The following is a 14871-nucleotide window of genomic DNA, read 5'->3' as shown; positions in this document are numbered from 1 at the left end:
TACATTCCTCATCAGTACTGGGAAATCATCTGAGGGACAGAAGAAGGTGACCAAGACTTGGTCGTTGGCCATCGCACTTTTGGAGTCTGTAGTTGGTGGCGAAGGAGCCGTCCAGGTCAAAATGTCCGTCAGCACACATGTGTAAGGAAACACAGTGGAATTGCTAGAGCCATGGAGGCAACAAGTGGGGTTCAAGGGGTGCGTGAACTGTTAAAAGATGGGACACCTGTGGAGTATCTTGAGGGAGACGGGGATAACACTCTGTTTCAAGACTAAAGTCTGACTTTAACATAACAGTGAAAAAACGTTATGACAAAAACCATGTGGTAAAAAACTTCACTAAAAGTTAAAAGCTGAAAAGGGTGTAAAATTAAGTAAAATTGTTATATAACATCTAGAGAAGTGTATCAAGTATGCATTTGCTAAAAATAAAAGTGACAGTACTGGGATGGAGGAGAACCTAAAGGCAATTGGGGACCACACTTTATGTCAAGAGAAATTTTGTGGTTACAAGAGAAGACCGGCTCCAGGTGTTAAGTTCCTACACGCAAGCCTTCCATACAAGGCACCATTGCGAGATGACTGCCTCAGAGAGCGCCTTCAGCCGATCTTTGATCGACTGATTTGTAATGTACACCAATACACCAATAAGGAAGTAACTGCGAGCACTGAAAAGTCACCATTATGGAACCTCCAAGAGTCTGGACTACAGAGTCCATGCCACTGCTGCCTTTGTTAATGAAGGAAGGCATTATATCTCTTAGGTATTTAAATGTTGTGACTTTTTCTGTTTGCCCGTTACTTTCTTTTATTTGTTACTTTGTTACTTGTTACTGTTGGCTTTACTGCACTAGTTGTTAATTTTCATTCTTAGAATTTCTAACACAATTTGATTCATTTTTGTATTCAACAAAGAAGGCTGAAAGTTGTGTATGATTTAACAACAGTCACTGTTCTGACGTCACAATTATTACGTCATAGAGTAAAACAGCATAGCGTCACGTTGGCAAAGAAACCGACAAAAAAAACAGCAAATATTTGATGGACGTCGTATATGCTAAAATCCTTGGTAACGTGTTAGAATCGAAATAATATATCTCAATTAGTGATTTGCTCTTGAATAAAATCATTGTCGTTCATATGCATATATTATTCTATCACTCGGGTTCCACCCTCGTGACAGAATTCCTTCGCATCTGAACTCCAAACAATGATTGTGTTCAACGACGAAGCATTGGATGAGATATATTATTTCTTAATTATTCAATTATTTACTGACTATTGCTTTCAGTGTATATTTGTCTTCAGCCTGATATGAAGGCGGCGTGCTGATCTGGGTCTGCAGTAGTCATATTGACCACAAATTTGAATTTTTCCCTAGTCATACCTCCATATTCTTTAATTGTTCAGTTTTTGTTTGTTTATTTATTCCTTGTTCATTGCACGTTTATGTTATTTTCCTGTTCAATTGTTCAGATTGCTGTTCTGTTTGAGAGATGTAAGATTCCAGATGATGAAGATTTGAAGATTATGTAAGTATGACAATTTTAACCTAATTACTGTATGCAGAGAAATATTGAATTTTGAAACAAAATGTATAAAGTACTGTTACAACAAAATGTGTGAAGTACAGTAACATTTAAAAGGGAAGTTTCTGTTTATGATTTTGTTGGTACATGCTTATACTCTGGCGATAAATGCATTAATTATTCAACTGATATTTTTATATAATAATTATAGATGGCAGTGGACTTATGTACTATGCCTATTATTACACTATTGCCTTTTATGTATCACATGAAAATACATGCAATAGGCCATTACGGCTACTGTAAACGAAGAGTGGCCTAGACATTATCTGTTCAGTGTATACACTGCTATTCATTTAATTATAAAAACTTCCTGATGTACAGCCTCGGGCGATGGTGTAGACCCTGTCAGATTGTGCAGCGTGGGTCTGCATTCATTGCCAAGACCATTTGGGTTGATTTTCTAGTGACATAGCTTGTTTCTTGAACAGGGATACTCGATGCTTGGACTTTCCCCCGGCATCCATACAGTCCAACACTACGAGAAGTGTATGAAGCACCGAATTAGAAAACAGGAGATATCCCGCCTGCAATCTACAAAACGGAGACGACTCGTTCTCAAACGGGAACGCGCAATTAATCAGGGTGCGCAGGAAGCATTGGAAGGAGATACATATCGATCTGGTGAGTACTAACATCTACATCGAAACCAGTCTTTGTCTGACAGTGTCTTTGACTAAATATCTTTTGCCAGTGCATTTCAATGTAAAGTGCATAAGAACACACAGAAGTGCTGGTTGTATCAGGTTGCTGTGTTTGTCAGGTGTTGGTTATGACATGTTTCACTATATACATTTTCCTTTGTTGAATGTAGGTACATGACACAAGAGTGTAAATATAGTTGCTGTAACTATACACATATCAAGTTATATACAAATATCAGATGTACAGTGTCATTGTTAGCATTTCAGATTGTAAATTGAATATTATACAGAAATATCATAATTGATCAGATTAAATTGCTAATTTTCTTTTTTTACAGGTATTGGTTACCAGGAAATATTTGACATTCAACAAGTTCCAGATGCCGTAGCTAAAGGCAATTTCATACCTGTTAAGATTCCCGGAGAGACAGCATTAGTGACATTTGACTTGGAAACTACTGGCCTTAATAAGTTATACAAGTTATACTAGTGAGTTTTGATTCAGCACTGATTCAAACTCTCAACATTGAAAGAGGAAAAAAATATCAGATAAAGCAATTGAATGTTTGAAGCAATTTGCTACTGAAGACGCGTCTTCGAGTGGTTAAGGTCGCTGACTTAAAATCACTATAGCCTTACAGAGGATGGGAGTCTAGTACTGGTACTTCCCAGGAGCAATGGTCAGGTGATATGCCGGCCTGATGTAACATAGATAGTTGAACACAGGCGAAAATCTCGAAAACAGACAACAACAAAAAACAACAGCCCATTGCAACGCGCTTATTGCATTGTAAATATTGCTATAGTTTACATTTTTTACAATAAGACTGTACTCCTATTATAGATCAAGGTGACCTTCAATGTAGCTGTGTAGGTGCCCAAAATAAATATCTGTATAATCAATATTGTTGTACTCTTGCTTGGTTTATGTTGAAGATTCTTAAATGATGTAGTATATTTTACTGACTCAATGTTATTTTTCAGTTGAGGGAAGAGTTATGCCGCAAATCAAACAAATTGCAGCAACAGAGTTGAAGACGGGGGATAAGTTCAACGCATATGTAATCCCGACCATTCCCATAAACTCAGAGGCCACTGATGTAACAGGGATTTCGATGGTAGATGGTGTCATGCGGATGAAAGGGGAAGTTGTTCATCCTGTACCTGTGAAAACAGCTATTGAGAAGTGGATCTCTTGGCTGGAAAAATTCCAGAATGTATGCTTAGTAGCGCATAATGAACGTCGCTTTGACTTCCCTATACTAGTGACAGCACTGAAAAACGTTGGATTTTTTTTAGTAGTTTTCCAGTGTCTGCATTTGTAGATACTCTGTCTGTGTTCAGGAAACTGTATCCAAAAGGATCTCACTCTCAACCTGATATTGTGTCTTCCTTATTAGGAACTACTTATGAGGCACACAATGCAATGGCTGATGTTGTGGCACTTGGTCAGCCAGATGTGGTTCTTAGATCAGAAAACTGCAAACATTTCTATCCTTTAAGGGATGCATTTACTGCCAAAAACTCAGAGGGTCTTCCTAAAGTTACTTGCTCAAAAAAGGTGTTGGAAGAACTTATTCCGAAACTTGTGGCTTACTTTGAAAATAAGTAATTGGTTTTTGTTGGCATTGATCGGCTTTTCTCAAAATACTTAACAAGTTGTGGAATTATTCCTTCCAACACTTTTTATTGTTATTAGTATTTTTAATTCTTAGCATTCTGCTCTACTGTGTATATTCAGTGAAGTTGATCAAGTGATAGTCTGACATTTGATGTCCGTAGTTTATAATTACACCGTGTGACATTTCATTGAAATTACAGATTTTTTTCAAACTTCGCAGGACCGTGTCTTCTTAATTATGGGTTGCTGCATTGGATGTCTGCATAATAGTTTAAATAATCTTATATTTTTATGTTAAGCAATATGATTGTTCCTATACTGAACTTACAATTTAGAATTTTAGATAGAAATGACTTTCCGATTCAAATTTTTTATAAGTCTGTTGTTATTTTGACTAATATAATTGACCTAGACTCAATTTTGTTTTATTTAAAGGTCATTATTAAAACTTTATTATTATTTTAGCATGACTATAATATACACAGATACCAAGTCTTGAAGTTGTTATTGTTTTTAAAGTAATGAAGATGAAACTTTGTCCTTCCAAGAGGTCAATATATTTGCAGATAATTGTAAATAAATCCTTCTTTGCTGTATTTGAGGTTGATTTGTTTTAAATCTAGACGGTAAAAATGTTTAATTAATCTTTAATTTCACTTGCAATGGATCAAATATAAAAATTAAAGTAAAATTTTTGATTGAATTGTCTTATAATTTTTTTCTACATTTCTGACATTTCCATGAAATCTGTATTTCATCGGCTTCAGCTCCTTTAGTTTCACAGGCAATGTCCAAGTTAAAATCACTCTGGTAAATGTGTTTTACCAGTTTCATTGCATTATTTGGTCTTATTGCTGATTCTACAATGCATACATGATATTTAAACACAAAAATTGTTCCATTATTCCAAGAAATGATTGAGTAATGGGACTTTTATTAACCCTGGCGGTCAGATAATTTGAACGAAAATGTCCGGATCAGGCCTTAGATGAGAAATTTGAAATAAATCTTTTATTTGACGGTAAATCTTCTTAAAGTTTTGCAAAGTAATCTGTTAAATGATGCAGATAATGGAAATAATAATCTAGTTTAAGTTTGAAATATCTTCCATTAGGGATGTGCTACCTTAAGCAAATAGATAACCAGAGGCCTTTTGACACATACTTGTTCAACTTGCGTCAGAAACGAATGTATTGATTTGCAATGTTGAGATGACTTAATAAAAAGTACAAGCCAAGATATAATGCTCTTAGTATTATGTCCGTTGTCAGTATAGCCCCTCGCTACTAATGTTAAATGGATGGATATGTTCTGATGTACAAAAATGTTAGAACATGTGTCGGTGCGACGTTAGATCCAAAAAAAACAGACAGAGATTTAGTCCTCATACACTGCGCGTTTTCTGAATGTCCCCTGTCATTATGTGAAATTCCAACAAAATCAGTTTGATAGTTTTGGAGTTATTATCTAGAAAATGGTTTTATATGTAAGTTAAATAAAAGTAAATAATTCTAAAAAGTACGTTGGTTAGAGTAACTGTACTTGCATAAAGCAATTTTCCTTAATATCCTTTATCTTTGTTTGAAATTTGAATAAATTCCCATACGTATTAATGGTATTTATAGATGCATTGTCTCCAAGCAAACAAATAAAGTTTATGAACTTTGACTTTAATTCACGATACATGTTTTCTATTTAATCTTTCCAATAATTCTAAATGACTATAGACATTGTAAGTATATATTTGGCAACAATTTTTCTGAAAAGATGCGAGTAAATAATTTATGGAACATATGCTACATCGAACAATCACAAGAATAAAAAATTTAGCATGAACATTTGAACCCTCTTATTTACATTAAACATTGCTATATTTTGATTTTGGAGACAGCTATCAAAGTAATCGGGAAGGTTCAAGCTTCAACAGAGATAATGTCTCCGAGCATTGACGTATGGACTCGCATTTGAAATGTGTTGGGCATTTTTATCACATGTATATTTTATATACAAAGTACTCAGTGCAAAATAGATAAAAATATACAACGTCTTTTGTTTATTCCGAAATTTTAGGTTCATGGAGACAAATGTTCAATCGGAGGAGTACTTTTCTATCGACATTGATCTCTTCTTCTTATTATTCTTCAAATAACTACACTCCTTCATAACTCTGAAAATTATGTGTAAGCGCTAAGTGTTCTTTAATCTTGTATAACTTATCAGGATTTAAATAACTAGAGCTGCAATCTGTTATTTGTGAAATATTTTTCAACATTCTGTGCATGAATTATTATAGCTTTCGGTGCAAGTGGATATTATGGCTTGGATTTGGGCTGGGAAGGTAAACTAATTGCTCAAACTGCTGGGGCCACTGTAGTGCCTTACGGAGGACTGACTTGCTACGGTGAATTAGGAATTGGAGCAGTACTATACGGCAAACTTAGACTAGAGGGACAAATTATGGATCTTAGGTTTCCAACACGTGCAGAAATAGGATTCTCAAAGTTTCCGTTAGATGTAGCGTAAGTTGTACAACGTCAAATGTTTTGTAGCGATATTCTCGTACTGATCAATTTTAAGGATATTTGTCTATTTTTGCCTAAGAATTATACATGACATTTGTTTGGCATATATGTTGTTTAAATTGAAATTGAGAGTGTGCACCATTTGTGTTAGGCAATGAAAAGTCACAAAGAAGATATGGGTTTAATGGAATGAAACTAATTTTAATCTTATTTAAGTGTTTCGCAATGAGAGTGAGATTTTTATAACTGCGTAAAGGTGTTATCGTTGAAATCTTAGGAGATGCGCTGAAATGAATGTTTATTTTTAAATCATGTAAGATAAATTACATATAATGACATAATTCCTTAAAAAATGTTTTAAACCGTTTGCATCTGTGAAATTCTTATCGCTAAATAATTTATATGTAACTATTTTTGATGATTCTTCTATTGTAATCTAATGAAGCACTGACACAATTTGAGAAGAACTTTTACATTCTTTATCACTCTTCTGAAAAATTATTGGTCAGTACGACAAAGCTTTAAATAAATCTAGATTGATTATGGACATGGAGCTAACACCAGTCAAGCTTCGGCTCATTGGACTTGTGACGCTTGAGGTGAAAATTGCTTTCATTAAAATTAAAAAGACACTGTTTAAGAAAGATTTATGGCATTACACTACACCAACAATAAAGGAAAGATTAATCGACGTTTCAACAAAAGAAAAGGACGAAACACCGCCTCAGTTTTCTCCTGTTGTTAGTCGTAAAAATGTGAGTTTAAATGACCCTTAACTGTTCGTTTGTAATATCTCATCGAAATATACATTTTTAAAGAGAATATTTTACATTCATTAGGAATATGGTTTAGATTAATTAACAATTAAAGTCTTTTTAATCCCCCGCCGTGGCGGAGGGATTATAGAATGGTCTGCGTCCGTCCTTCCGTCCGTCCGTCTTTCCGTCCTTCCGTCCGTAACAAAATCGTGTCCGGTCCATATCTCCTAAATCCCTTGAAGGATTTTCATGAAACTTGGGTCAAATGATCACCTCATCAGGACAATGTGCAGAACCCATGAGTCAGCCTTGTCGGTTCAAGGTCAAGGTCACAACTCAAGGTCAAAGGTTTGAGCCTGCCATTTTGTGTCCGCTCTATATCTCCTAAACCCCTTGAAGGAATTTTATAAAACTTGGGTCAAATGATCACCTTATCAAGACGATGTGTAGAACCCATGAGTCAGCCATGCCGGCTCAAGGTCAAGGTCACAACTCATTGTCAAAGGTTTGAGCCTTCAATTTTGTGTCCGCTCTATATCTCTTAAACCCCTTGAAGGACTTTTATAAAACTTGGGTCAAATGAACACCTCATCAAGACAATGTACAGAACTCATTAGTCAGTCATGCCGGCTCAAGGTCAAGGTCACAACTTAGGGCCAAAGGTTTGAACCTTCCATTTTGTGTCCGCTCTATATCTCCTAAACCCCTTGAAGGATTTTCATTAAACTTGGGTCAAACGATCACCTCATCAAGGCGATGTGCAGAAATTATGAGTCAGCCATGTCGGCTCAAGGTCAAGGTCACAACTGAAGGTCAAAGGTTTGAGCCTTCTATTTCGTGTCCGCTCTATATCTCCTAAACCCCTTGAAGGAATTTTATAAAACTTGGGTCAAATGATTACCTCATCAAAACGATGTGCAGAAAGTATGAGTCAACCATGCCAGCTCTAGGTCAAGGTCACAACAAAGGGTCGAAGGTTTGAGCCTTCCATTTGGTGTCCATTCTGTATCTTCTTAACCCCTTGAAGGATTTTCATCAAACTTGGGTCAAATGATCACCTCATCAAGAACTCATGAGTCAGCCATGTCAACTCAAGGTCAACGTCACAACTGAAGGTCAAAGGTTTCAGCTCTGTATCCCCTAAACCCCTTGAAGGATTTTCATGAAACTTTGGTCAAATGATCACCTCACCAAGACGTTGTGCAGAATTCATGAGTCAGCCATGTCAGTTTAAGGTCAAGGTCACAGCTTAAATCAAAGGTTTTACCCTTTCACTATCCATAGTAGTGGCGGTGGATTTAGCTGTCTTTCAGACTGCCTTGTTTATTATGCGTTTAACAGCTTTAACTAAGATCATACATGTTGACAAAATTTGTCCTCTCAAAACTATGTAGTGTTTACTCTTCTGAATATCTCTTATTTGAAGAACCTCGTTAAACGGTCAGTGCAAACTTGCGATGTCAGCCAGATAAAGAACCGAGATTACACTGAGCCAGCGTTTGAGATATCTGTTGCTGCAGCAGACGACAGGAGTAATGTGAAGTTTTTCCTAGATGTTGGGACTTTCCCAGCTGGAAGTAATATCGTCAATGACCTTCAGCTAGGTGGTTCAGCGACGGTGTTAGCTACTGTAAGTAGTTAGCTCCATATATCAAGGTTGAAATTTTAAGTTCCTTTGGTATGTTTTAGAAATGTTTATCAATAAAAACCTTTGCTCTACGAATTCTTTCACTAAATATAACCATTTAGAAACAACACCTCACTTTCTTAATACAAATGCTGATAACAACAATATTAACAATAGCATAATACGTTATCTCATCAATTGTTTCTTTCTTCTATACAACAGACAGTAGACGAATATCCATCTGGGGAACCGTTGTATTTCACCGTATTTGCAGAGAATAGTGCTGGAACTAGGGCCGGAGTTACATGTATGTTACCGTCATATGATACTACAATTCCCACCGCAAGAGTAACACCAGGATTTGCAACAACAAGCAATCCAACAGTAATCAAAGCTTCGGTGATAATTCATGATGATTCAGAAATTGATAAAGTGTACACCGGTGTAGGGTATGGGAAAGGGAGTTACGGAGACCAACTAGTTTCATGGACATTGCGTTACTTAACGGAAAGACCACCCGCATCTACAAGTATGTGACAATATAATGTAATGTGTGACTGTCACCTTGCTCTTAAAAATATATGATTACCATGGTGAAAACGCGTAGTACATTAAGTTTCCGTCGTGGAACAAAGCTACATTATATATTTTACTTTAAAAAGTATTTTTATAATTGATTTTCAAATTAAATTGAATTCTATCCCTAGTGTGTCTACAGAGCAAAATTGCTTACAGATCATCATACATATGACATTTAAGTTTATCCTATTAAAATGAGTGTTGTTTGTTTTTCATAATCTTAAGGCAAGGATCCCATAAAACAGTTTTCGGACTTACAAGACGGAAAATTCGTGTCACCACCGATTACAACATCAAAATGGATATCAACAGCTGGAGAATGTGCACAGTCGTGCTTAGAGCTGGAACACTGCACAAGTTTCAACTACGATTACGGTCCGGATGGTACCTGCGAATTACTCCGTTCTATCCGGCATTATGATGATATTTTAGCAAAGGTTAGAATCGATGTATTATCTTCATTTCAGATCGTATGGTTAAGTTTGCTTTTACATGTAAATAGTTGAACAATCGAAGACCAAACGAAATATAAATCAAAATATCTGTTTTACAAAATATATTTCATTATGTTAAGCTATAACTTGCTTTTATTTATTATCGGAAAAATGTTTCTTGTATTTACCATATACTTTCTGGTTATACAAACTATGGTTTTAAATATTTACTTCCAGTCTGGTCTGTTTTGTCATTTTGAGCGTTTGTCTAGTGGTCATTCTCTGGAGGTCAACCATAATAACCTCAACATGCAGCACAATCGGCTCCATTTTGTCAATATAGACCTCACAAACGTTTTAGGTTATAGGTCTATTGTTACAAGTGCAGGAATTATGACTGATTTCACCAGTCCAGAACCTGGTAATATTTGTTTTACTTTCCAAAAGGACATATTAATTTCAAAAGTCCAATACATACAATGTATTTACTCTACCATATCATTTTAAATATTAAATTGTAGAATATCATATGTTTGTATATTAGTTTATAAATATTTCATTGCCAAGCAAATCTGCTTTTGAAATATCAGTATTAAAAGTAATTTTGACTAAATGGCTTATGTTAAGATTTTGTTTATTTTTTTTTTGTCAGGACCTGTTGTTAATTCATCACGAGATTCTTTGAGTATAGTTGATTGTAAATCTTTGATTCCCCCTGACAGACCGGATTTACATAGATTTTGTGTTGGTATATACAAAACAAGACTTAATCACAGGTATTTACTTAAATTCTGTATGATATGATCAGCGCAACATATTAACCCTTCCATGCAACATTTCATTCTATCATGTAAGTAACAATAATGTTGATTTGAATGCGAAAGTAAAGTAGAGGCATCCTTAATGTTCTGTGTTTAAAAATTTACAGACAAATGATCATGTTAAGTGTGCCAGTATGTACATAATTAATTATCAAATTGCCCATATGCACAATATAGAAAATTGTAATATGTATAAATAATTGCCAGCAGATAAACGGAAGTAGTACATGTATTTATTTCATTAGTACAATTTATTTGATCACGGTCTATTAATGTGTTACGTTTCGTTTGGATGACGGTACACAGACATAATTTACATGTAGATCATTTTTGTCACCTTTGATTGCGATTAAGAACTATAAAACCACAAAGACAGTTTAAAAAAGAGGATATGTTGTTAGATGTATCACAACGCTCTTACTTTCTTTAGAAATAAATTCTGGGAAGTAGAAGGTTTTTTTAATATCATGTAGTAATATTTAGATTTACATTCAATTACTTTTTTTAATATTTATGTCATATTTTCATAATTCTATCAGAGACTAATTTCATTCCATTGCATTGCTTTCCTTCCATTAAATACTGTCAGTGATCACAAAATAATCATAAAGATGTGATTTAAACTTGCTTTACTCCAGAACTGTTATTGACGGCGAAGGATCCAGAACGCTCTTTAACGGAGATGAACCAATGTTCGATCTAAAATACACGAGGAGCAACAATTATATAGCTGGTACACATTAATTTTTTATATCAAAATGAATATGTAAATGGAATAAAACAAAGGTGTGTTATGTTATGTTCGTAAATTATCTATGGTATAAAATACAGCTTATTTTGGGTTACCTTATAGTTTAATGTGTTTGGAGCGGACACATACTTTCAAAATCATCTTCAATAATTGAAATATACATGTATTTATCTTAATTTAATTATAGTTTATAAAGAAAAGAATGTTGTGCGTTTTCTTACAGCAGAATATGCCGAACATTCAAATATTTTAAAAACTGAAAAAAAAAACATAACAATATCGAAATAAACAAACAAACAAACAAACAGTAAAAGATAAATTCGCAAGGCATATGGTTAATTGAAGTGGGTTCATTTTTTACAATCACTATGCTATAATTTGATCTGAAATAAATGTACAGTTTTAACATTTCAAAGGAAACTGGGATGGTATCACTGATAAAGAAACGGGTATTAGAGCATATGCCTTTGCGGTTGGACGACACATATGTGAAGATTCTATCCATCCACATTACGACCCCCATAAACATTTGATGCATGAATCTCAGTGGACGCATATGGCTATCATTACAGCAACGTCGGCCTATAATCCTTTTCCACTCGAATGTAAGGTCACTTTGTTTGCTTTTAGCATTTATGTCATCTGTTATTTGTTCAGTATTCGTTTACAAAATGATTATTAACACATTAAAGACTAGTACAATGTATGTTTACACGAAATGTATTGTAAAAATATTTCGTATGGTATCAGTATGATATGTTGTCTAAATTCAGCTGGAAAGTACTACTTATCTGTGAGGGCAGTTAACAAGGTGGAATACGGTGGGCCGCTGGCAACAACGATATGCCATAGCGTACCGTACGTCATTGACAACACAAATCCTGTTGTGTACGAAGTTTTTGATATCAAATATGACGAAACACACTATGTGTTAACTGCAGAGCATAACTCTACGTAAGTACCAGATATCAGATTTTGAGTCAAATAATGTTTTAAACAAAGTGAAAATTGTCATATATTAAGCCCTAACCTTGTGTTCTGTGAGATCTAATCAAGAATAAATGTTACCTATCAGTTCGAACCCTTTTATATTCAGTGTCAAATTTGTAAAGCAGTCCTAAATATCGAAGTATCTCGAGATCTTGACATAAGTTGAAACTGCCATATATCTGAAGTAGTTCTGAAATCCCAATAAGCCATAAGTACATCGGCTTTCACAGGTCAAACTACTGGCTGGAGTTCGACGAAAGTTCACAGAAGTGATCAGTACCAAGTCTTGTTGACCTCATCGCCGGCACGTTTCGCTTTGCTGAACAAAATAGCCGCCAGAGCTAAAAATGGAAAAATCTTGCCCTGCTTTTACAGGCCAAGCTGTTGGCTGAGTTAACGTTTCGGTGGAACGTCACAGGAGTTATCTGTACCAAGCCACATGCATAACTCTGCCTTGCTTACGTTTGAATTATTTCCCCTTATTAGAGTGTGACTAAAATTGTATACTAAATGAAATATATTTAAAGTCTAATCAAGTGGAAGAACCATAACTTATATGTGTCTCTATTTTTCAGTTATCTCCACATACAGCTGATGTTATTTTTAAAAATTATTTGAAATAAAGACCACCAAATAACGGAACATATCAGCTGGTCGTTGCTCACTGATCATTTGTCCCTTCATTTTTTTTTTTTTTTTTTTTTTTTTGTTAATATGCTTCTCCGGAACATAACTGAAAAACTGTTCAAGGAATTAGGTTAACCTTTGTCACACAATTTTAGAGGACGTGAAGGAAATACAATGTGCAGGAACCAAAACTTTACAGAGTTATTTCCTTTGTAAGTTTGTCAGAGAAGAATTTTGATGATAATAACTTTCTCGTTAAGCCATTTTGTTGTCCACAATTTTTTCAGATGCGGTCGGCTATTATAAATCAATAATACATTGGTACAGAATATGGTTTTGGTGTGACGCGGTCCTTCGAGTTCTGATATTCTAATAACAGGGATATCTAGAGGGTGTTCGATCTTCGAAAACGGGGGTACAATAAATGATCTCAAATAATTGAGGTCCCTCTTATCATATCAGTTGTTATTCATATAGTATTTCGTTTGCACTACTAGAAGCAAGTTAACACTGTTATTTGTTTACAATGTGTGTCTATGGAACTAAAAGATGGCAAACGACGTTTTAACTATCTTGTTTCCTCTCTTTCCCTACAATTTTGTTGTTATAAATAGAGTCATTAATTAACTTATTGTTTGTAGGGACATTGAATCTGGCATTGATTCCGTTGAGCTTTGTATCGGAAGTAACCCGAGAAACTGTGGCCTGATGTCATGGACGAAAAGACTAAAATCGCAATACATCAATTATACACATCACATTCCAGATGGCATTCCAGCTTGGATACGTTTACGTGCTATAAATAACGGTATATATATTTTACTGTTTCGTTCCATTAGGCAGAACATAAAATTCTGCAAATTTAAACATAAACATTACAGAGTTACAACGCTGCACAAAACGCTGATTAACTAATTTTATTACATAGCAGAGTAATTATACAATTTCTACTTATCTTAGAATCGAGTTCTTAACACAACCATATTTAGCTGTTTTTCGTTTGTGTAAATTTCAGTTGAATTATACGCTGTGGGCAGAGCTGATCAAGCTATTATTGTTGATGCCAGTCCCCCATTGGCAGGGAATGTATATGATGGTCCATTGTTCAAGGAAGACCTGCAGTATACAAAATATTCAAAACAGGTATAACAATGGTCACTCGTTGATGTGTAGCTGACATTTAATGTTAGATATTAATGTATAATGTTTCCTTCTAGTTGTTACAAATGTTTTGGTTTTGTTTTTGGATGGGTTTAACGTCGCACCGACACAATTATAGGTCATATGGCGACTTTCCAGCTTTGATGGTGGATGAAGACCCCAGGTGCCCCTCCGTGCATTATTTCATCACGAGCGGGCACCTGGGTAGAACCACCGATCTTCCGTAAGCCAGCTGGATAGCTTCCTCACATGAAGAATTCAACGCCCCGAGTGAGGCTCGAACCCAAATCGATGAGGGGCAAGTGATTTGAAGTCAGCGACCTTAACCACTCGGCCACGGAGGCCCCTGTTACAAATGTACCTGAATTTTAAAAAATTTAAAAAGATTAACAGTCTACTAGTTTCATATAAGTCAGATGTGTTTTAATAAATCAACTAATTTGATACTACAAAATATGGCATTATTGTATTATACTATAGTCAATATATGTATTCAGACCTTATATATTTGTTCAAAAATAAACATTTATTAAATTATTTCACATTTTTTTTACAATTACTTGACATTGTTAATAAGAATATCGATTGTTATACAAACAAGTATCCGATGAAAATCTAAATAAAATAGGAACAATTTTACAAATATACTTTATTTATGTTCTTTAGTGTGAATAATACTTTTTCTAAAAAGTAATACTACTTAGGTATCAGATTTGACGGATTTTATTAGTTCCTGCAAAATAAATA

General features: G+C 34.9%; 1 protein-coding gene across 1 annotated transcript in view; it reads left to right on the top strand.

The window, feature by feature from the left end:
* Positions 1–14871, top strand: part of LOC123523216 (uncharacterized) — a 197073-nt gene that overhangs the window by 140567 nt on the left and 41635 nt on the right. Inside the window, 12 exon segments of the mRNA XM_053541968.1 lie at positions 6148–6373; positions 6912–7131; positions 8561–8764; positions 8984–9290; positions 9566–9777; positions 10012–10195; positions 10427–10550; positions 11234–11328; positions 11763–11951; positions 12120–12300; positions 13605–13771; positions 13979–14106. Of these exon segments, the coding sequence (XP_053397943.1) occupies positions 6148–6373; positions 6912–7131; positions 8561–8764; positions 8984–9290; positions 9566–9777; positions 10012–10195; positions 10427–10550; positions 11234–11328; positions 11763–11951; positions 12120–12300; positions 13605–13771; positions 13979–14106 (2237 nt within the window).

Source organism: Mercenaria mercenaria, chromosome 1, assembly GCF_021730395.1.
Source record: "Mercenaria mercenaria strain notata chromosome 1, MADL_Memer_1, whole genome shotgun sequence".
NCBI lineage: Eukaryota > Metazoa > Mollusca > Bivalvia > Venerida > Veneridae > Mercenaria > Mercenaria mercenaria.
This window is presented reverse-complemented; position numbering and strand designations above follow the sequence as displayed.